This window comes from Epargyreus clarus, unplaced genomic scaffold, assembly GCF_041222505.1.
Source record: "Epargyreus clarus isolate Ecla_fem2 unplaced genomic scaffold, WU_Ecla_fem_2.2 ptg000036l, whole genome shotgun sequence".
In the NCBI taxonomy this organism is placed as follows: domain Eukaryota; kingdom Metazoa; phylum Arthropoda; class Insecta; order Lepidoptera; family Hesperiidae; genus Epargyreus; species Epargyreus clarus.
This window is the reverse complement of record NW_027332241.1, coordinates 5,257,237-5,282,700: the sequence shown is the minus strand read 5'-3', so window position 1 is coordinate 5,282,700 and position 25,464 is coordinate 5,257,237. Positions and strand designations below refer to the sequence as shown.

The 25,464-nt window shown below is 37.0% G+C and overlaps 1 protein-coding gene across 1 annotated transcript in view; it reads left to right on the top strand.

Annotated features, from left to right (window-relative positions):
- ae48 (alpha-esterase 48) overlaps positions 1 to 25,464 on the top strand; it is a 31,905-nt gene that overhangs the window by 2,833 nt on the left and 3,608 nt on the right. Inside the window, exons 2-3 of the mRNA XM_073092532.1 lie at positions 14,312 to 14,356; positions 23,184 to 23,331. Of these exons, the coding sequence (XP_072948633.1) occupies positions 14,319 to 14,356; positions 23,184 to 23,331 (186 nt within the window). The 5' untranslated portion in view covers positions 14,312 to 14,318. The remainder of the gene's footprint in view (positions 1 to 14,311; positions 14,357 to 23,183; positions 23,332 to 25,464) is intronic.

Sequence of the window (25,464 nt, the reverse complement as noted above, 5' to 3'; positions counted from 1 at the left end):
CTACAAAGGATTATAGCATGTATTGTAAAGGACCTATGAAGAATAATCGCGTTTTATGCAACGTAATTAATATTCCTATTAGGTAATTAGCGACGTCTATTTATTGGGACGGTGTAGTTGTTCGTGCTAACAGAAAGTATTCTCAGAGATTTTCTTATCTACTTTTGATCCAAAGCAAAGTAATGTTTTCGAACGTAATTGTGTCTCATTATTTGACACGCCCTTTAGTCCAAGCGGCTTGATTTTTTTTTAATATATGAAGTGTCGTTGGATTCGACGAAATTGTGGGAGAAACGTAGGCTATTTTTAAGCAGTATGATTTTTATCACGCTTATATTTGCTATATGTATTATGTAACGGAATATTTGAACTCGATTTTTACCCAATTTTGAACAATTATCAAGAACCGACGACTATACACTATTTAAATAATTTTATCCCATTCTCCTCATCAGGATCGTTAGGAATCAGGATTAACGATTTCCTTCTACATTTAGCGTGGTTTTTAGTTTTTAAACTATAATTATTTAATATATATTTTTTCTAGTTAGGTATATTGTACAAGTAGCAAACGATCATGTATGATCATGTATGTAAGTGGTTACATCACTCATGGACATCTGTAATCAACTACAGATTTAATAGAGTCCGCGTATACGACTACAGATAGGTACGTTGCTACTCTAAAGTCAAAGTTAGAAAGCCTAGTCCGATAGGATTACAGTCCTTGTACTCCTTCAAACCAGGACAGAAGCGCTTCACATTGCTTTATAGCATAAAAGGTGTTATTCGTGACTCCAGAGTAAAACCTCGAAGGGTTCTATTACCTTCAAAGTCTTTATATTTACAGTTATTGATCGTGCCTTATTAATGTCTATAAATTTGACAGGACCCGCGTCTGCGCGGTCGCGTCACGGCACAAATACGTCAATACATTGTATAGGATATTTTGTCTACCACCTAGCGTCTGGCTCGCAATATATGTAGGTATTTGTAGGTAAATGAACTCTAGTCTTATCACACCTTTTAAACCAAAAAGTAATAATACTATTGTTAAAGCAGAAATGCTTTTGAAAGTGGTTGAACCCTTTGTGGTTCGACTCCGGCGGTACCATCGCCACGCCTACATATTTCTGCCAATTAACAGTAGTGTTAAGCGCTGCTGTGTTCTGGTTTGAAGGGTGTGGCAAGGGAGACGTACTTTTCCGAGTCATTTCAGTTAGTCCTTAGAAGTAGCGGCGCATCTGGGGTTGATTACAGATGTCCATGATCGAGAGTAGCCACTTACCATCGGGTGGACTGTATGCTCGTCTGCTACTCCTATATTATAATAAAAAACTCTTATGTCTCTGTCTTACCACACCTTTTAAGCCAAAACATAGTGTCTAATACTAATGTTAAGGCAGAAATAGGTGTGGCGGTGGTGACTCTGGACTCAAACTACGATGGGATTCACCACCTTTAAAAAATAGTTCTTTTGTTTGAAAAAATATTTATAAAAGGCGAAAACTTAGTTCTCGGAGATAGAGATAGTTATCTGTAATTGATCTAAAGTAGGCCTCAGGAGGCCTACTCAGGAGCCCCATATACGCAATTTTAGACCTTATGGTCATAAGGTCGTGCTGTAGAGTGTGTAGGTATAACTCCTAGTTATACTCGTATAAGTTAGGATAAGCTTAGTATTAGACAGTCATAATAGTGACTTGAATCGATTATTAATAATCAATCTATTCAAAGTTTTGCCTACAAAAATCGTCATTTTTAGGATTCCGTACCCAAAGGGTAAAAACGGAACCCTATTACTAAGACTTCGCCGTCTGTCTGTCACAGGGCTATATCTCCGGAACCGTAATACATAGACGCATGAATTTTTACAGAGGATGTATAATGGTAGCCGCTATAACAACAAATACTAAAAATAAAATAAAGTTGAATATTAAAGGGGGTCTCCATACAACATACCGGTATTTTTCCGCATTTTTCGATCTAACTGTTGAACCGTACTAAGAAGACAGTTGAATTTTTTCAATCCGTTTACTACTATAACTGTTTCTTTTCTGTTGGCAAAAACAATCTATCCAATAATTGCTTATGAAAGATTGAAGTTTCAACATTCTGCCCACCAAAAAATGTCAAATTTCGATCGTCGATATTCCTATCTTTGGTTGGCATTTGGATAGATTCATGAAGGGCTTTCATATCGGCTGCATGCTCGCTCGCTACTTCAATCAAATACGATTTATAATCAACAACCCTCGACAACAAACAACAACAACAAAATAAACTGTATTTGTAAACAAAACAACAATGAATTCAGATTAAATATGCTTTGTTGTTATTGTGTATCAACATTATACTGTTTAGAGACAGACCTTTTTATATTACAAACTTATTGGAATTAGCAAAGGGCCATGCAATTCACTTAATGGTAAGTGGTTATGGTAGCCATCTATAGACATATAATCAACCCCAGATAGGATTTGAGTATTACCTGAGGTCGGCCACAGATTCGTTGCTACCGAGGAATACTGAGAACTAAGTTAAAACACCTCGGACAAGAATGTATCCCTTTTTTTGTTTTCGAGGGGAAATCTTCGAAAGGTGCCGTGGGAACGATACAGGGGTATGTGGGATTCTTACCGCACTAAAACCCCCCGGTAGCCATCCTCGGCGCTGCAGGAAGGACTCCGGGATCTCTGGTGTACACGACGGAATGCCACCATACATACCGCCGTCCTTCCCGGGGTCGCTGGCCAGACGGTTCGAGCTCCCACTCTTGACACCCGCAACGCCGGAAGCCCCTTTTAGTCGCCTCTTACGACAGGCAGGGGATACTGTAGCCCTATTCTGGTCCCGGGATCACCGGGCCAAAGAATGTCTCCCTTACCACACCCTTTAAAGCAGAACTCAGCAGAGCTTAACACTGCTGTTATAATAGAAATGCGTGTGGCGGTGGTGCCGTTAGACTAGAACCATCTGGGTTCTACCATCTGCAAAAACTAAAAACATTTCTACTGTATTTCCGTACATACATTTAGTCGCAGTATAAAATCTAGACTAGAATTTAACACATTCATTTTCTGTCAAGGTCAGTCCTTGGTTAAATAAGGTCGAAAAGGAAAAGTAGGTTTAACTTGATTCATTTATATTTCACTTGTAATGTAATAATACGCAACGTTAAATGATCACGTATGTTTACATAATTAGTGTTGCATTGTCAATTAAAACGTGTACAGCTCTGTTTAAAGGTAGGTATAGTCCGCGCCAAATTACTAGTCCGCTCTGAAGTTGTTGCGAGCAGGTGTAGACGCGATTCATTTTTATATTCAAAGCGGACTATAGCAGTTCTACGCGGACTATATCGTGATTCGACTCCGGTACCACCGCCACACCTATTTCTGTTATAACAGCAGTGTAACAGAAATATAGTAAGGGGTCCATACTTTTCCGAGGCATTCCAGGCCTCGTTATGAGTAGCGCATTTGTGACCTACCTCAGGTAGGTATGTTATTTGAGGTTGATTACAGATGTCTATGGGCAGCAACAGCCAATTACCGTCAGGTGGACTGCATGTTCGTCTGTTACTCCTACATTAAAACATTCAAATCCAATCAAATATTTTTTTTTCAAAATAATTTATTTATTTTAGCTCTTTGTGGCAATGTCAATATACCGCCACTTCACAAGGTGTTAAGAAGAAGTGTTGCTGAAAAGAACCAGCGAAAGAAACTCGATAACTTTCGATTTATTCAGAAAATAATTAGAGGCTGCCGCTTTTCGCCGCCTTCCTTTAGACCACGAAATCCCTGACATTATCAGTCTATTTTGTCATACACATATTGATCCGTGACGTCACCCCTTATGTTATAAATAACCACACATGTCGCCCATCAAGTCATGTTCAAAGATGACAAAATGAAAACCGAAAGTGTTGAGTGTGTGACTCATGGAATGACTGATATTCTGACGTCATTCCATGATAAGTAAATGGTATGTATGAAAGTGTTTTAAGTAATAGTTAACATTTCTTAAAGGTTTATTTCAACTAATGTAAATGCCGATGTGAGTTTCTTTGTTCCCTTGTTTTTAGGGTTCCGTAACCAATGAGTAAAAACGGAGCTCTATTACTAAAACTCCGCTGTCTGTCCGTCTGACCGTCTGTCCATCTGCCCAACTGTCACAGGGCTCTATCTCCTGAAGCGTAATAGATAGACACTTGATTTTTTTACAGAGTATGTATAAGGCGGCTATGCTATAACAATAAATACTATAAATTTAAAAAGTTGAAAATTAATAGGGGTTGCCATACGAGAAACCGCTATTTTTTAACGTTTTTTGTTTTATCTATTGAACCGTAATAGGTAGACATTTCAAATTTCAATGCCTGCTATTATAACTAAAAAAAGATGAGAATTTTAGAGGTACGGTACCCTTAGTATGCGAGTTCGACCTGGCCAGTTATTTGTTTATTACAATTTCAAAAAGGTAACTACCATTTTCGAGATATAGAAAAACCTCTGAATGCGAGCAAAGCCATGGTTAAAAGCTAGTTCCACGATAAGTGCAAATGGTATGCGTGAAAGTGTTTTAAATGAATATCTGTTAACATTTCTCATTAATTTGTAGTAAGTATAGAAGGAAGGGATATGTTTTCGAACGTACATACATATGTATGTATGTATGTTTGTATGTATGTATGTATGTATGTATGTATGTATAGTCCACGCCAAACTGCTAGTCCGCTCTGAAGTTGTTGCGAGCAGGTGTAGTCATACAATTTGCTATGGCGACGCGATTCATTTCTATATTCAGAGCGGACTAGCAGTTTTACGCGGACTATACTATGGAATGAATATGTTGAAGGTGGTAGACCCTCTGTGCTTCGACTCCGGCGGCACCACCGCTACACCTATTTCTGCCTTCTAACAGCAGGATTAATCGCTGCTGTGTTCTGGTTTGAAGTGTGGTATGGGAGGTATACTTTTCCGAGACGTTCCAGCTTTTTCCTCAGATGTAGCGGCACATTTGTGGCCGACCTCAGTTAGGAATTTGGTCTTGTCTGGGGTTGATTACAGGTGTCCATGGGCGGCAGTAGCTACATACCATCAGGTGGACTGCATGCTCGTCTGCTACTCCTATATTATAAAAAATCAATTTACTCCATTTAGCTACATATACAAATGAACTTAATATTTATTTGTAGTATTAATTTAACATTGAATAATAGCGAACAAATACGGTTAATATTGTTTACAAGGAAGGAAGAAGGTATTTTAACTATTAATATAACATTAATAGCAGCTAATGATAAAGTTATGGGTGGTAGAACATATTATATGTAGAAGAACATCTTATATATAAAATTCTCGTGTCACAATGTTAGTTACCGTACTTTTCCGAAACGGCTTTACTGATTTTCACCAAATTTTATATGCATATTCAGTAGGTCTAAGAATCGGCTTCTATCTATTTTTCATACCCTTAAGTAATAAGGGTTGTTCACCCTTAACATTTTTTTATTTATATGGCAATACAACGTTTGCCGGGTCAGCAAGTATTATTATAAAAGCAGTGATAGCCTAATGGTTAAGAAACTCGATATCTTGATCGAGGGGTCCGAGGTTCAAATCCCGGCACCCACCTCTGACTTATCAATGTTATGTGCGCATTCAAAATTAATTATCTCTTGCTTAAATGCTGAAGATAAACATAATGAGGAAACCTGCATACCTAAGAAATATTTTTAAAATGTTTTCAAATGTTTGTGAAGTCTACCAATACGCACTTGGCCAGCGCGGTGGCCTATGGCCTCATCTTTCTCATTCTGAGAGTAGACCCGTGCCCAGCAGTGGGACAGTGATGGCTTGATGACCACCATTGTCATATTTTTTTATAATATAGGAGTAGCAGACGAACATGCGGTCCACTTGATGGTAAGTGGCTACTGTCGCCCATAGACATCTGTTATCAACCCCAGATAAGATTACATTCCTACCTATATCGGCCACAGATGTGCCGCTACCCTTGAGGACTGAGTTGGAACGCCTCGGAAGAGTATGTTTCTTTTACCACACCCTTCAAACCAGAACACCGCAGCGTTACACTGCTGTTATAACAGAAATAGGTGTGACGGTGGTGCCGCCGGAGTCCGGTAATTTAAAACCAAATAGTTCAGCCGTAATGAAAACCTAGTTATGATATAACCACCGTCCTTACCATCCAAGTATGTCATCGTATTAGTCATGTGTAGTCTTCCTCCAATTGTTTTGTATAAGGGCCCAGGTTCCATTGTCAGCGGTAGGCAAAACAATTCTGGTTGAATACATTATTTTTATTACATGCTTACATATGATACCGAAGCATTGAGTGGTTGAGGTGTGATGTTAAATAAAGTCGAAATTAATTTTAATGCGAAATTACATTTGAATTTTGTCAAATGCTACTCAGTGGCGGACTAAGGTCGTTGGGGGCCCGGGCGGAAATGATGAGGCCCCCCGTTTAAAAGTTGTTTGAGTTTACAAAACTACAATTTGATTTTCGCTGATGTATTCAAATTGGTTCTGAAGATTTTTTATCAGCTTCGTTTGGGGGGGCCCCCAGGACCAGGGACAAGGGGCGGACCGCCTCTTCCGCCCCCGCAAGTCCGCTAGACCGCTAGAGATGCTACTTAAGAAAAGTAACACTAGCTGATGACAATGCACAGCTTTAACGGTGGTAAAACCATTTGCGGTTCAGCTCCGGCAACACCACCACAACTGTTTTTGCCTAATAACAGTAGTGTAGCGCTGCTGTGTTCTGGTTTGAAGAGTGTGAGAAGGGAGACATACTTATCCGAAGCGTTCAAGCTTAGTCCTCGGGGTAGCAACGCTTCTATGGCCGGCCTCTGGTAGGAAACTAATCTTATCTGGGATTGACTGCAGACGTCCATGGTTGGCACTGCCACTTACCATATTGAACCACATGTTCCTTTGCCACTTCTGCTTTATAAACTAGTCATTATTATAAAAACAAGAAAAAGTCCTGCTAAAAATAAAGCTAAAAAATATGTCACTCCCAGAATTTAGAGGAATCCAACAACACCTTATATGTTAATCCGTCAAGCCGTTTGCGCTGTAGCGTAACAAAGAATGAGACATACATACGTTCTAAAAACATTACCCTCTACAATAAATGCCAGTGGTTTTATCAACGAACAACATTTTAAAGTCACAAAGACATAATTTATTTCTATATATATATATATCCTGTTTGTGAATCATTGTTGAATAACTTAGAATTATTTCTACGTTATTTCCTTGAGTCATACGATGCTTCGCCATATCGGATATCCGAGGCATTCTACTATTTTATATTTGTCATAAGTTTTTATATTTTTACAAGAACCCTATTTTTGTGGTTAAAGTAATATTTGTCACTCATCAACCCATCACTGTCCCACTGCTGGGCAGTCTCCTCTCACAATGAGAAGGATGTCATAGTCCACCGGGTTGGCCAAGTGCGTATTGGTAGACTTCGCATACCTTTTGAAAACTTTAAAATTTCTCAGGTATGCAGGTTTCCTCACAATGTTTTCTTTCACGGTGATAATTAATTTATAATTTACTAGCTGTGCACCGCGGTTACACCCGAGTTAAAAAGAAATCTTAACAATTCATAAACAAAAAAAAACAATATTAAATGGTCTTTGAAATGTGCCTCCCGGAGCCCTAATTTACTTTCTTCCTGTAGGATATATACCTGAAATAATACAAAAACGCAATTTTTGCCGCCTAAATGGGTTGCCTTTCGTTCCCGAAAAGCTACAACCGTGTTATGCTGCTAAATTACAATTCTAGAATGTGACATCATTAATAATTACACATTAGTTAACTAAGTAACTAGTTGACCCGGCGAATAAATAAAAAGATGTTGCCATATAAATAAAAATTGTTAAGGGTGAAAATTTGGTGAGAATCGGTAAAGCCGTTTCGGAAGAGTACGGGAACTAACATTGTGACACGAGAATTTTATATATAAGATATTGTAGGCCGGAGAATTGATATACAGGGTGAATTTTTAAAACGGGCCTTCAGGGCCAAATCCGTAACTATTAGAATGAGCGAAAAATGCTGAAAGGAGTTACGAGACCGATTTTGATAAAAACTAAAACTGCATCATTACTTTTTTAAAATAACTTTTTCCCTAGCCGGGAATCGAACGAGTTCATTTTGAAAAAAAATGCACCCTCTATATTATTCCACTATCTGATAGTGTTGCTTATAAGGATCAAAATCTGGAAAGTAATGATAAATGACAAACTAAAGGAAAAGCCTCAATTTTAAGAAAATACATATTTTTTCATATTAATTTGGCAGTTAAGTTCCCGCCATTCATTACTTTAAACATTTTTTTTGGCTCAATGTTGCTTATCATTCGAAATGGACGTTTTGTTTCCCAATAATTTTAATTTTTTATGTCCGACTTAGCTAAGGTTATTTTTAGGACCATTAAAATAGATTTACTTGCTATGGGCGGAGTTTCGTTTAATACAGATGTAAAGTTGACAATTTGCGAGAATTACTTTTTAGAGTCAAATCCGAGTGATTACTTAAAAAAAGAGATATAGAAAATCATATTTAACGTTGAAACGAAGTTGTAAACAACAAACAATAGGAATTTACTATTTAATCAGTTATCTATTTTCATTAAAAAATAAATCCTAAAAACGGCGGTAACTTATTTGCCAAACTAGTACTTTCTCATACTAAGCCGTATGTCATAGTCATAACATCGAATAATTAGTTGATTAACCAACAAATTCTTCAATAGTATGACTTATGTCTGTTTCTAAAGAATTATACATAAATCATTTGTTATGTATAATCCTTAAGGATTAGTATGCCAATGTATGGAAAAATACGTATTTTCTTCAAAATTTTCCTTTTCCTTTAATTTGTCACATAACATTACTTCCCAGAATTTGATCCTTATAAGCGACACTATCAGATAGTGGAATAATACAGAGGTGTATTTTTTTTCAAAATGAACTCGTTCGATTCCCGGCTAAGGAAAAAAATATTTTAAAAAACTAATGATGCAGTTTTAGTTTTTATCAAAATCGGCCTCGTAACTCCTTTCAGCATTTTTCGCTAATCCTTATAGTTTCGAATTTGGCCCTGAAGGCCCGTTTTAAAAATTCACCCTGTATATATTGTGGATAATATGTTCAGTCGATTTCAAAATGAGCAGGCATTAATGTTTTTTAAACTTGTAGCCTCATACCGGAAACTATGTGTGTGTCATGTACACACAGATGGTACATTACCATCCTGACCATGTACAGGAATAAAAAAAATAATGCCTACCTAGCCGGAAATCGAAGCCTGATCCCTCTGACTCTTATTATTGCCAACAGTGTTCATCGCTGCTGTGTTCGAGTGCAACGTGTGTGGGAATACGAGGCGTTCTAATTTAGTTTCAGGAGTAGCAACGTATCTCTGACCTCTGGTAGGATTCCAGTTCTATCTGGGGTTGATTACAGATGTCCACACGACAGTGACTTACCATCAGATGTATGCTTAAATAAAAATCAAAAAATAGTGAAAATAAAAAAAAAGTCAATAAAAAAGTCCAAATTAAAAACTAGCAAAATAAGAATATTTCAAATTCAAAGGACAGTGTAAATAGGGGTTGCTACCCCTAAACATTCCACCCTTAAGTCGGAAGCCCCACTCCAATTGACTAGACCGTTTAATCTAGGCTAAACTTAAACACCAGGGGTGACTTGTAAGGGGTTGATCTAAGGGCTCTGAAGGGCTGTAAGAGGCTTCTACACCTTACGTTTCATTACAAATAACCTTTTGTGATTCCCTTAAGTTACTCTCGTCACATTTAATGTGCAATACATGAAGCGTTACAGTTTAGTCCTTAAGTGTAGCAACGGACAGTCCGCGTAAAACTGCTAGTCCGCTCTGAATATAGAAATGAATCGCGTCGCCATAGCAAATTGTATGACTGCACCTGCTCGCAACAACTTCAGAGCGGACTAGCAGTTTGACGCGGACTATAGCTAAGATTGAATACTGAATAGTTCAATATAAACTTAAAGGTTGTAGAACCCTATGTGATTCGACTTCGGCGGCACCACCGCCACACGTATTTCTGCGTCATAACAGCGGTGTTAGGCGCTGCTGTGTTCCGGTTTGAAGGGTGTGGTAAGGGAGACAGACTTTTCCGAGGCGTTCCAGCTTAGTCCTCAGGGGTAGCGGCGCATCTGTGTCCGACCACAGCACTGGGGTTGACTACAGATGTCCATGGGCGGCAGTAGCCACTTACCACCAGGTGGACTGTATGCTCGTCTGCTACTCTTATATTCCAAGTTTTCATGAACAATCACATAAAAATAACTACGAAAAATAAAAATATTTACGGGGAAACGTAAAACCGACAAACCATATACCGTAAAGTCTATAAAAACTTTCTTTTTATTTTGTTTTTTAGTCTCTGTGTATGAGCAAATATTGGATATTATTAACTATTATGCAAATTTATGCAATTTCTATTTGCGAATAAAATATTTGTATAACTATTGTTCAAAACAAATTAGTTGTATGAATATTTTAATGTATTTTAATCATTATAAGAGCGTTACATTACCTAATAGGGGTTGGTGATAAGTTGATATATTAGTTGTCAATCTACCGGTCACACGCAGGGTTTCGGGTTGGATTCTCGACTAGACAGACATCTAAATGACGATTTGTGTTTTGAGTCTGAGTGTTTGTCTACTTGTCAAAATTCCGAAAATTTTAAAGTTAAAAATTAACATGAAATTTGAATTATATTTTTATTTTTTTTCTAAAAAGAACCTGACTTCTCAATTCCTCATACATATTGGCTTAAAAATCTAGCCATTTTTGAAAAATACGTACTTTTCTAAGTCTTCATAGACTGGCACACGGACAGACAGAATTAAAATACATTTTTTATATTTTGAAATGGATGAAACTTAAAAAACCTAAAGAAATAGTTATTTCAGAATATCAGAAAGTTATATTTTTCCTACATATATTCACAAATAACTATATTGTATTACTATCTAACTAAAAATAAGTAAAAGTGAACGAGTAAAAGTTAAGGTCAAAACACATCAATAAAACATTGAAACATTTTTTGAATTTACGTAATAAACCCGATCGATTCCGGATCTACAAGTGAAAGTTGCAACCATACTCGAATACTCAAACTGAATTAACATTCGGATCATTTGCCACTCGAGATGAACGAGATTTATAGTTGTAGTCCGCGTAAGATTGCTAGTCCGCTCTGAATATAGAAATGAATCGCGTCGCCAGAGCAAATTGTATGACTACACCTGCTCGCAGCAACTTTGGCACCACTGTGGTGCCAAACGCCAGGGACTTAGATGGCACCGCTAAGGTGCCCTGCGCCATGAATTGTAACTTAACGTTTTTTTATTTACATAAAAATGCAACAAACAAACCTGAACCATTTTCGATAGAACTTTCACGAAAAGATAGAAAATGTCACAGAGCGTTACATAGGCTAATTCATACTTCCAAGTAATAAAGGGTTCCGTCGTAAACATCAAAAAACCCTGCGTGTGGGATAAGATCTGTGATAAGGCGCTTAGATTTTATGGATATATCTGTATCTGACGTTATCAGCGAATGATACACGATAACACATGTGTAGCTAAAGAGCCGTACACACTTGCTTTTACTTATACAAAATTACCTCATACAATAAAAAAGAGCTTAATACAAAACCGAATAAAACTGTACTTAATACACTGAAGCTTAAAAATAAAAAATCAAGTGTCTATTACGATTCAAGAGATAGAGAGAAGAGAGAGAGAGTCCTATGTTAGACGGATAAACAGTAAGAAGGACAGACAGCGGAGGCTAAATAATAGGGTTCCGTTATTATCCGTTGGGTACGTGGTCCTTTACTGTAGGTCTCGTTCGAAAGCTCAGAGTCGCTCAGCGTGCTATGGAGAGAGCTATTTCACTATGAGACATGATTCGCCATAATGAAATCCGTAGACGAACTAAGCTTACCGACATAGCTCTCAAAATTAGCAGGCTGAAGAGGCAATGACCGGCCACATCGCTCGGAGGACCGATAACCGGTGGGGAAGGAAGGTCCTCGAGTGGCGACCACGCGTAGGCAAAAGGAGTTCAGGCCGCCCCCCAATCAGGTGGACCGACGATCTGAAGAAGACCGCGGGAAACCGCCGGCTTCAAAGGGCACGGGACCGGTTGGAGTGGCGCCAATTAGGGGATGCATGTGTCCAGCAGTGGACCTCAAAAGGCTGATGGATGGATGGGTACGGAATCTAAAAATAACTTTTTTAAATAAACGAACAGTACATATGTTTCGGTTTGAAGGATGTTATAAGGGAGGGATGTTTACCGAAGCGTTCCAACTCCTCAGGGGTACAAACACATCTGTGGCCTCAGATAGGACTCTAATCTTATCTGGGGTTGATTACAGATGTCCATGGGTGGCAGTAGCTTTTACCATCAGGTAGACTGCATGCTCGTTTGCAATTTAATTATAATAAAAACTATAAGCGCAACTGCTTAAAAATAATTAACTGAAGAGAGAAATATGTAGCCAAGTAACTCCCATATTTAAGACGAATCGAATGAACCCTCGTATGTTAAAACTATGTTTTTTATATAATATAGGAGTAGCAGACGAGCATGCAGTCCGCTGATTGTAAGTGACTACTGCCGCCCATGGACATCTGTAATCAACCCCAGATAAGATTAGATATTTCTATTTGAGGTCTGCCACAGATGCGCCGCTACCCCTGAGGACTAAGCTGGAACGCCTCGGAAAAGTATGTCTCCTTTACCACACCCTTTAAAACGGAACACAGCAACGCCTAACACTGCTGTTATTAGGCAGAAATAGGTGTGGCGGTGGTGCTGCCGGAGTCGAACTACAAAGGGTTCTACCACCGTCAAAATGTTAAAATCTATCATATCATAAAGAATGAGATAATCATAAATACGCTCGAAAAACAATACCTTCCACATTCGGGCAAAAAAAAACGTTATTCATTTTGTACGGAACACTTCATTCCTTAGCCGATAGTTTATTGGTTTTTTATCAATGTGCACTGACCTTTACTTTATACAGCGCCATCTTGGTCAAATAACGCGATATTTTTATGATGTCATCTCGTAGTTTTCTGCAATGCGTTGATTTTTATAAAATTTCTAGATTTTAACAGCACTATCGCTCGCTCAGAGTTCAATGACAGTTGTTTTATTAATCCCTCGGAAACAGTACGTTGTTCGGGATAAGAGGTGTCCTGTCTCCTTTTCTGGACTCCTGACGACGTGTGTACAACATTTTAGAAAAATCGGATTTGTAATTAAAGCGCGTAGCAAACAAACAAACATTCGTATTTAATATTAGTTAGGATAGTCAAATGCGGCCATGTTTTGTTGATCATTCTGATATTCCTGTGCGAACTTCGGGATAAAAAGTACATAAAAACACTCTTATATACAAATGCATATCTGTGTACAAATTTCAAGTTAATACATTGAATTCTTTTCTAGTTTTGCGGTCACAAACATACGGAAACGGGGTTTTTGTATATACAGATTAATCGCTAGCGTTCACGCGTTAATAATTTTACCTATTAGATTACTATAATAAAGGTATTTCTAGACTTTGAGCATGATGTTAAATGATAGTCTAGAACCTAGTATCTTCGGCCCCATTCGGGGTCCAAGGTTTTAATCCAGGCATTCTCATTTCACACACCTTTAAATTTTTTTGCAGAATTTTAAAATAAGCACATTCCATTCACGATGTTTTTCTTCACCATTAAAACAAGAAATAATTATAATAAGTGATTATTTAATTGATTTTAAATACGTATATAACACTAATAAATAATTATAGTTTAAAACATAAAAACCACGCTAAAATAGCACAAGGAAAATCGTTAATCCTGATTCATGACGATCCTTATGAGAATGGAATAAAATTATTACAATCGTGTATTGTCATCGGTTCTTGATAATTGTTCAAAATTTTATAATTAATCGGACCGTTCAAAGTGGGTAAAAATAGAGTTCAAATTCCGTTACATACATACATATATACAACCCAAGCTAATAAAAGCGTGTTAAAAACGTCGATCACTAATAAGTAGTGATCGAAGGTTAAAAAGGATTCGAACCCTGGCCCTCTGAGAAAGAATTTAAAAGTACTAGGCGATCAGAAACATACTTATATACAATCTATGTGTAAAACTGTATAACAATAAAATCTTTTTTATTTCCAGCGGCAACATGATATCAGCGGTCAATGACTTCCTCGATGACCTACGGTGAGTAAAGTATCCTTAGATATAAATAACTAGCAATAAATTAGTATCTACTTATTAAAACTAACGTAGACATGGAAAACGAACGAATTTTCGAAAAACGAAATTCCGTAAGATAATAGGTCCACAAAAAGAGGGATTATCTTTGAAATAAGTCGGCTATAAAATGTGCGTAAACAAATCAACTACCGCCCCTTAGGTCTTTAGGGCCCAATACCAGTTTAAGAAACACTTCTTTAACTTCTAAATGATATTTTATTATGTAGATGTGTCTGCCTCTAAATTTTTAAGAAAATATTTTTTCTGAAGGGGCGAAATAACAAACGCTTGAAAATACAATCGTGAGTACATACTATTGGAAGGACAACAATCTGATTGTAAACATGTTTGTTCACTTAGGGATCACCGCCTATGGAAATCAGTAATCAACTTCAAATAGTATTAGAGTCCTAGATAAGGACCACCTCCGGACTAAGTGAGAACACTTCGAATAAATGTCTTCCTTACAACACTTCAAACTCGAACACAGCAGCGCTACACTACTGTTACAACAGAAATAGGCGTGGTTGTCTCCTGTATCGAACCACATGATTCTATCACCTTCAAACTTCATACTAAGTAGTAAAATTATACATTGTAGTAACATTTACCCAGTTTTTCGTGACCACGACTGATGAAGTATGTGAGTTAAAGACATGCTAATCAGTAACGCATACCACATTGATAAGTAATAGATGACTCACGTGTAGGGCTGCCAACTGTATTATAATCCTTACTTCCTTACTAATATTATAAATCCGAAAGTAACTCTGTCTGTCTGTCTCTCTGTCTGTCTGTCTGTCTGTCTGGTTGTCACTTCATCACGCCTAAACCACTGAACCGATTTTAATAAAATTTTGTACAAAGATAGTCTCGAGACTCGAGAAAGGACATAGGATAGTTTTTATCCCGGAAATCCCACGGGAACTATGGATGGCGATCTAAGGTAGATTAATCGGAGAATCGATCTTTTGGACCAAAAAATCGATTATTTTTATATGATAATCGATTATTATTATTTTCTATTCGATTTTTCGATTATTTCGATTATTATGATTATTTTCTTTTCAACGCGGGCGAAGCCGCGGGCAAAAACTAGTTTATAATATTATAAATATTTTGTATATATAATATGTATAGTCCGCGCCAAACTGCTAGTCCGCTCTGAATATAGAAATGAGTGTCGCGTCACCATAGCAAATTATATGACTACACCTGCTCGCAACAACTTCAGACTGAGAACTTCAACGTATTTTGTACGCTGCTGCAGAGGGTAATGTTTTTGAATGTATTTATGTCGCATTAGATGGCACGTCCAAACGGCTTCAGTAATATGCGACTCAAATCTAGGGTTGACAACTGCACCATAATGAATGTACATTGTGTAAAAAATTTATCCGAATTCGGAGTGTAATGTTTTTTTGAGCGTATGTATGTATGTCTCATTCTTTGGCATGCCCTACAGTCCAAACGGCTTAACGGATTAACATATGAGGTGTCGTTGGTTTCGTCTAAAATGTGGGACTAACATAGGCTACTTTTGAAGCAGTCGGGGTTTTTGTTTAATAGACATTATGCAGATTTAAAATTTTCTGGAAATATTGGGTTTCTTTTCTGAGTCTTTAATTTGCTCTGTTAATATAAAACTACCATTTATCGGATAACTAAAACGCATATTTTATCAATATCAGTATTTTAATCCTATCAATATTTTTTTCATAGTATTTTTATTTATCCCCTATTATTTTAATGTGCTTTACTTTTATAGCACACCTTTAAAATAAAATATTCAGTCAACCAAAAATTTTGGCAACCCTATAGCTCGAGTCTCATTAATTAACAGAGTCCAACTGAAAATGATAAACGTGGTACGCACTCGTAAACCAAAATTAGAATGTTGATTTAGTCATTAGTGTCCCAGGAATTGTAGTAATAAAATCCCTTCCATGTATGTCACTGTTATTTTTAGGAGTGACCGACCGAAGTTTAAGTTTCGGCCAAAGAGACGTTTCGGTCAGTTTAAGTTTCGGCCAAAGAAACGTTTCGGTTTCGGCTCAGAATGGGCCGAACCTTTCGGAATAGCCGAAACAGACATTCGGTAACTTTCGGGTTATTAAGATAGACATCGAGTTACTAAGATTACAATTACGAACTAAGTGACGTCATTCTATATCCAAGATGGCGGGTCAATAATTTTTTATGACCTATGATATGGGTAATAAATAAAAGAGTTTTCTAGGAATACAAAAAAGGCTGTTTTTATATTTTCTTTATCTTTGTGACCATAAAATACACAAAAAAACGCGCGCGGTGCCGCGTGCTGCGTCGCGAGCGTTAATTCATAAAATATATCACGTCTTATATAATGCGTAGAACATGTAAACATGTGTACAATTCTATTGTTTACTCTATTTTTAACAATCCATCCATCAAGTCACGACGAGGGTGTTAATTATTCTTAAAGATTCCACCAGTTAGTTCCACTAGTTTAGTGCTATCTTCGATACGGTAGACTTAACTGCTGGTTAAAAATGTGATTATTATCTGAGACAGTGAAAGTGATGTGTTAATTGAAATTTAGTTTGTGCTACGTTTTTACGAAAGCAGTTATCGTTAAATAATATAACGATAAATAACGTAACGAATAACGATAGAATTACGCAACTGTTATCCGTGTGAATATATTTATTCAATGTTCCGGGAAGTAACCACATTATGTAATCTTATTAAATTTACGTTGTACTGAAAATAAGTTAATTAAATTTAAATTAGATAAGTCTTCTCAAGATTTTTTCTATTGTGTTAATTATTCTACATCTACAATAAAAAAGATATTCTTACGGATTCCAACAGAAACATATAACGCAGTAAACCGTTAACGAAAAAAACAGTTTTGTTGTAACCAGAAAAACCGTTGTTCGGTAAAAACGGTTTTTAACAGTTTTTATTAAAATACACTACCAGTACTGCCATCTATTCTTATTTAATACCAGTATTTTATGGCAAGAAGTTTAGAGGAATTGATTTTTCTCCACCGTACAGCTCTAAGATACTTGTTTGCGCGAGAATCTAGATTATTGGCGTTAGGGAAAAAGCCAGTTAATAAGAAAATAGCTAATTTTATAAAAACAAACCAAGAAAACGACGTGTGGACAACGTTTTTGGACACTTTGAATGAGGATTTGACGAGGAATATTAATGTCTTTCAATTAAAACTAACGGAAGATAAGCATCCTTTGAGAGGAAGGGAATACCGATTGAATTCGGCTTCGAAGAACATACTGATGCAGTATAAAATGGTGTTTTGGTGAGCATTTCCAAAAAAGTTAACAAATTTAAGAAGAATACTCTTTACAGGTCGTGGTAATCTAGTGGTATTGTAATTAATGATAGTATAAAAAGAGTTAAGAGGCTGTAGAATGCTTCGTGCTTTGACTCCGAAAGCACTAACGGCTAAATCTATTTCTGACTCGTAATGTACTCGTGTATTCTAGTTTGAAGTTTTATAAAGACGTGAGTATGGACTGTGGTATGGTAGGACTGTAACTAAGCCTATCTGGGGTCGATTATAGATGTTGATAGGCGGCAGTTGCCTCTTACATCAATTAGACTGCATGTTCTTTAATTACTTTCAAATTAATTCATGTTTTAAAAGCAATCATGCTATGTTTCAAAACTATAGTTCAATAAAGGTCTCATCTGAATCAGTTGATGATTCACACAATTTGAAAGAAATGAAAAATAATAATGTTATTCTCGTAAATTATCTTGAAAGAACACATGAAAGATTATCAAATTTCACTTATTTTGAAGTTACAAATACATTTTTTCATAGAATGGTAGCCTATATGGATTACATCTATGTTACACACTGTTTCCAACCGATATTTCTCATCTTAAGTACCGAGAAAAGTTTATTTTTTAAGATATTAAATCTTATCTAAGGTACTTGCTATATTGTGAGACCATAAAATATTTTTTTTTATATTACTTCACTGTATTTACTCTACTATTGTTAATTTTGCCGTAAGGGACGTTACTGTTGAACTAGTCATATCGATAGACACCATATGTCTGTAAAGTTTATGTAGAAACGCTTCTTGTAAGTGCGTCTGCCTTACCACTCTTTAAATCGGAACACAACAGCGCTTATCACTGTCGTCATAAAATAGAATATGTGATGTATACATAAATATGTGTTTTTGTCATTTTTTTTTTATTTATTTTGATAGTAAATGGCGTTGAACGAAATCAAACCGTCGTGCATTAAAACAGTGTTTCTCAAAGTGTGAATTATTATAGTTTGACGACTTATCATACCGGTGTGACGCGCAAAGGGACCCGGGTTCGATTTCCGGCCTGACAAATATTTGAATTATGAATTTAGATTTCTGTTCTAGGGTCTGGGTGTTTGTGTATTTTTCTATGTGTGACTCCATAGCACTCACACAGGTAATCCTAGTGTGGATTTGTGAGTGTAGAAAGCGTCTTTGAAGCTCTGTCTGTCTGTCTATCTGGTTGTTATGAAAAGGTTTAAATTGTCTCGGTTATTTCCATAGCTACTCGCTGATTATACAACAAGTGCCTAACAAAAATATAAGGTTGCGAAATAGATACGTTATTGTAATCTTATCATTTGCTTTATCAGTCACAAAGACTATTCCAAGTGAGTTTGTTGGCTGTAGGCGTTTTTGGATTTTTACATTTTTCGAAAAATTCGGTAAGTCCCATTTATTACTTTCTAAGTGGAAAAACGGGTGCGAATCAAAGATTTTTGAATTTTAGAAAATTTTGCTGCATCCTTACGTAGAGGTTTAAAAACTTAAAAATAATTTGGTGAATTTTATTCTGTAGAATTCAAAATTCAAAGCCTTAATACTAACGGTGGTAGAACCCTTTGTGGTTCGACTCCGGCGGCACCACCGCCACACCTATTTCTACCTAATAACTGCAGTGTTAGGTGCTGCTGTGTTCCGGTTTGAAGGGTGTGGTAAGGGAGAAAGACTTTTCCGAGGCATTCCAGCTTAATCCTCAGGGGTAGCGGCGCATCTGTGGCCGACCTCAGGTAGGAATATCTAATCCTATCTGGGGTTTATTACAGATGTCCATGGGCGGCAGTAGCCACTTACCATCAGGTGGACTGCATGCTCGTCTGCTACTCTTATATTATAAAAAAAAACGGATATTTTAATGCTATTGCCCAAATAAATATTCAAGCTTAGTAAAATGCCGTATTAAATTCTATTCATATATATGAATGATTTTGAAAATTGCAATTACCGGTTTATTTATTTTTATATTAATTATTATTTAGTCTCATAACAGTCTCCAATTCCATTTATATATAGTATTTATTCTAAAAAAATTATCATCAATTTATCAATTTTATTTATTTGCAAATCAATTATACTTTAAGTTTATTTATTTTTAGTATTTTTAATTCCCAAATTTGCTTCAATTTTATTTGTGTTTTATTCTGAAAATAGCATTTGCATGCATACATATTAAAGAGGATACTATAGTTTACGTACATATAATAAGTCACATGATTTCAAACGAGAAAGATTTCTACGTCATAAGTTTTATTTTAACATCGGCTTCATTAGTGCATCGCAGTACCCCAGACTAGAACTAAAATAAGTAAGTTGAAGGTGGTAGAACTTGTGGTTCGACTCCGGTGGCAGCACCGCCATACCTATTTCTGCCTAATAACAACAGTGTTAAGCGCTGCTGTGTTCTGGTTTGAAGGGTATGGTAAGACATACTTTGCCGAGGCGATCCAGCTTAGATCTTAGGGCTAGCGGCGCATCTGTGGCCAACTTCAAGTACAAATATCTCATCCTATCTATGGGCGGCAGTAGGCACTTTTCATCAGGTGGACTGCATGCTCGTCTGCTACTCTTATGTTATTAAAAAAGTATTTTTTTTTTTATATCTGAAATTTGAAATTTCAATTTCTATATCACGCTACTGAGATGAATCTAGCAACGTCTTAAATGTTATCAGCAAACTATTCAAGCCTCATCTTTGTCAAAGACATATGTACATACGGACATCGAAAAACAAGAAAATAATAAGAAATGTTTCATCATGTAAAATATGAGTAATAGATCGTGAGTAGGAATGTCCAAAGATAAACACTAAGCCTTATCCGTATCGTAATCTTTTATCTTTTTGTGAAAACAATTTTCAAAACTGATTTTTGGTTTTTACGTAACGATATTGGTAAGGGGCCTTTGATTGCAATTCATTGATTACGTAAAGGTCCCGAGGGCTCTCAGTATTGGAAAAATCTCTACATACCCGTTGGATCAAAAACCCTTAATAATATATTTAAGTTGATATTTATGATTCAAATCGCGGTCAAATGGCTTACGTCAAATATTTATCAACATGTTATTATTTTGAAAAACGAAATGGAATCTTACATAAGCATAGGGGCAGGGGGACAAATCTTACGTACCCTTACATGCGGGTAGAAGGGGCCGAAAATTGCCAAAATAATTACGTAATGATTGAATGACCCCTAAGTTTTTAGAAGGAGTATACGATCGTGGACGAACCACCTTACATGCGGGTAGAAGGGGCCGAAAATTGCCAAAATAATTACGTAATGATTGAATGACCCCTAAGTTTTTAGGAGTATACGACCGTGGACGAACCACCTTACATGCGGGTAGAAGGGGCCGAAAATTGCCAAAATCATTACGTAATGATTGAATGGCCCCTAAGTTTTTAGAAGGAGTATACGACCGTGGACGAACCACCTTACATGCGGGTAGAAGAGGCCGAAAATTGCCAAACTCATTACGTAATGATTGAATGGCCCCTAAGTTTTTAGGAGTATACGACCGTGGACGAACCACCTTACATGCGGGTAGAAGGGGCCGAAAATTGCCAAAATCATTACGTAATGATTGAATGGCCCCTAAGTTTTTAGAAGGAGTATACGACCGTGGACGAACCACCTTACATGCGGGTAGAAGGGGCCGAAAATTGCCAAAATCATTACGTAATGATTGAATGGCCCCTAAGTTTTTAGAAGGAGTATACGACCGTGGACGAACCACTGTTGTACTAGTTTTAGTGTTAAACACTTCTGCATTTCGGTGGAATGGTGTGACTGACTTACATATGTGGAGATAATAGTCCTCAGGAGTGGCAACGCATTATGACCGATCTCAGATAGGAATCTAATCTTATCTAGGACGTATCATAATATTATACTCTAATTTAAATATTTATTCATTTTAGAAAAACTTGTATGGTCTAAGATAGTATCTAATGACATCTCATATGTTAAAATTATAACAATATTTGGCTTACCAAATAAATTGTCCAATTTTCATCTTCCGTAGGCAAAAATTAGATATATTGGTTATTAATAACGGGTGTATACTGTTTGAATGGTGCCAAAGCCAATACAAACATTCATACTTTAAATACACGAGAAAATACTAGGGGCAGACGGGGTTAAAAGGAAAATAGTACGGTCGTTGCAGTCCACAAGTGGAACAATAATAATTGATGAGAGATTATCTAAAATATGTAATAGTATATCGCTATCTACGACGATAGTAATGTTGTAACAATGTTAAAAATGTATTTATCAATAAATAGTAATCTTTTTGATAAATTATTACGCCAATGACATTATGATTAACTTGTAAAATATGTAGGCCTATTATTTATTCTTGATACTAGCTTTTATCCGCGGCTTCCTTCGTAATCCTTTTTTTTTGGTACTTATTTTAGGGATAAAAGGAAGCCCTATGTCCTTTTCTGAACCCTTAACAACGTGTTTGTAAAATTTCAAAACAATAGGATAGCAAAGTGTAATAAATAAATAAACAAATTAGGATTTTTATGTGTAAAAAAAATATAAAATTAGTTTATTAAATTACATCACATATTAACACTATTAACGCTTTCTACACTCACAGCCCCACACTAGGATTCTGGGTCGTGGGTGCTATGGACACACAAACACCCAGACCCAGAAACAAAAATCTAAATACATCATTCAGATTTCTGTCTGGCCGGGGATCGAATCCGGGACCCTCTGCGCGTCAGACCGATACGGTGACCGCTCCGCCACGCGGGTCGTCATAATATAATAATGTTTTGTTTTGTGGAAGCAGAAATGACATGCGTGACGTAATAATGATTACGAATGACCGACCACATTTTCGGTTTCGGTCAAAAATCCTCCAGCAGAGCCGAAACTATATTTCCTAGTTGTAACCAAGTTGTAAGTTTAAAAGTAATGGGTACCGACAAGGGCATCGCGAAGTTCAGCTGCCCTTCTTCTAGAAATTAAAAAATCACATTGTATTTCTATCGTTTATCGTCACTAAAAGGGTCATTCAGGGCAATAAAGGTGACATACACTAGCTGCCCTTGAACTACGACGGCCTTGGACTTTCTATATTCATCCTATTTATCCCTTTTAGGGGTCGAATTTTCAAAATAACATTTTTTGCAAAACATCCTTCTAGAACCATCGATTTAATCTATTCGTTGTGTGTCAATCATAGTTTTTTTAGAGAACGAAAGTATTTTTAAATAAATAAACAAAATATATTTTTTTATATGCATACCTAACGATAAGGCAGACGGGCTACCTGATGGAAAGTACTGGACGTCGCCTATGGACTTTTGCAACACCAGAGGAATCGCCAATGCATCGCCGGCTTTGAAGGAGAACTCTTTTTGCATTTTTCTTGAAGAACCCTATGTCTTAGTGCATTTTTATGTAATTCATTTTTTTCAACCCTTTTTTTCATTTCAGCGGCGGCAGAATGTCAGATGCGCCAGTGGTAAGGGTGGAACAGGGCGAGTTACAGGGGCGGCTCGCGAACAGCCCTTCCGGCAAGGCGTACTACAGCTTCCAAGGGATACCCTACGCGAAACCACCACTTGGCTCCCTTAGGTTTAAGGTACGTGAATTATTAATCTGTTTTAATACTTACTCCCGTTATTACCTTGAAGGTGGTAGCTCTTTTGTTCTTCGACAGCACTACTACACATATCTGCTTAATAATAGCAGTGTCACGCGATGCTGTGTTCTGGTTTGAAGGGTGTGGTAAGGAAGACATAGTTTTCCGAGGCGTTTCAGCTTAGTGTTCAGGTAGCGGCGCATCTATGGCCGACCTCAGGTGGGAATCGAATCCTATCTGAGGTTGATTATATATGCCCATGGGCGGCGGTAGCCACTTACCATAATGTGGACTGCATGCTCGTCTACTACTCCTATATTATATTTAAAAAAAAAACTAAAAATAATAAAATATTAAAGTTTATCCCCAATCGCTATTTTTTGGCGTTTTTCGCTTTACCTACGGTTCAATCCGTGATAGCTAGACAGTCCAAATTTTCACATTCATAAATCATATCACGTAAGGATAGTGTGGGGTAGATGCGACATGGTGCAGTGACGTCATAGGGTAAGGCTGGCACAATGCCAGAGATAAGACCTAGACTCCGCAAGATAGGATTCCACTCACGTACAATTGCGATTGGTAGACTTTACACACCTTTGTGAACCTTATTAAAGAATTCGCAAGCGTATACATTTCTCAGGTTTTTCTTTTGAGCAGTTATAACCTAGTCGTTATGAAACTCTGCCTCTAATTCGCGGGTACAAATCCCAGGCACGCACCGCTGATTTATCCAAGTTATGTACATATCATCGATATTGTCATCCCAAATTATTTGTGCTAGCACCTGCATTATTTGACCAGGGTGGTACCATCGTCACACCTATTTCTAAAATCCAAAAAGCTAAGGATGACATTGACCAATAGGGATCATTTGAAATGCATACATACTACATCAATTTCATGAAAAAAACCTATAGATGAGTATTAACCCAAGATTTTTAAAATTCGAAAATCATTCCACGAGAACCAAGAATTAAGTATTTAAAGGCACGCACCTTTGATTTATCAAAGTTATGTGCGTACTGCGTAATATAAATTAATTGTCACTTGCCCTAACGGTGAAGGAAAACATCGAGAGTAATCTGAGAAATCTTAAAAAGTTTTCAAAGGTATGTGAAATCGACCAATTCGCACTTGTCCAGCGCGGTGGACTATGGCGTAATTCTTCTCATTCTGAGAGAAGACTCGTGCCCAGCAGTGGGACGGGGATGGATTGATGATGTTTAAGTAAGACTTGGCGCAAGGTTTGATTGTATTTTAATTCAAAATTCAATATTAAATCTACTAGCCACTGGCAGTCTCACCAACTGCCGACCACGACGTTTTACTTTGTCGATCATATGATTGTCAAGGTGATACCCTATTGGTATAAAATACGCTACTAGTATGTATATAGGTTTATTCGGTTTATTACACTGGTGGCCCGGGCTTGAAATCCCGGAGCATGTATCTGATGGTAAGTGGTTGCCGTCCATGGATATCTGTAATAAACACACGATAAGATTGAAAGGCCTACCTATAGGCAACATATGCGTTACTACTTGAGGAGTAAGTTACGCCTCTGATTAGTATGCCTTACCTTACCTTACCTTCAAACCAGAACACGGCAGCGCTAAACACTGCTGTTATTTAGCAAAAATTGCTTGAAAATATTGTAAAAATAATAAAAACCTGGCTCCTTACTAATGTAGCCTACGTCACTACACAGTTTAGACGAATCCAACGAAATCTCATATGTTAAATCTGTTAAGCCGTTTGTGCTGTAGGGCGTGCAAAAATGTGAGACATAACATTCCCCTGTGCAGTCGAGTAAAAGTGGCTTATTGATGACACAAGCGAAGGCGCCTCGTCACAAGCAATATTCCTATATCTGCTCTCATGTACTCTTATCATGTTTGTAGAGATTACTCTTATCATCTCGCATATCCCAGCGTTTCATATTTGTTTAAGAAGTGAAATGGTTTACATAATGTATAGAATGTTGCAGTTAATTTTTGTAATGTTATGTAAGTGTTATGCAATAATCGTACGTAAGTACTGAGTTATGTTGAACCCCTGAGGAGTTGAATGTTGAAAGTTGGTAGAACTGACGTTTGTGGTAGTTCCACTGTCAATCCTGTTTACCTGACT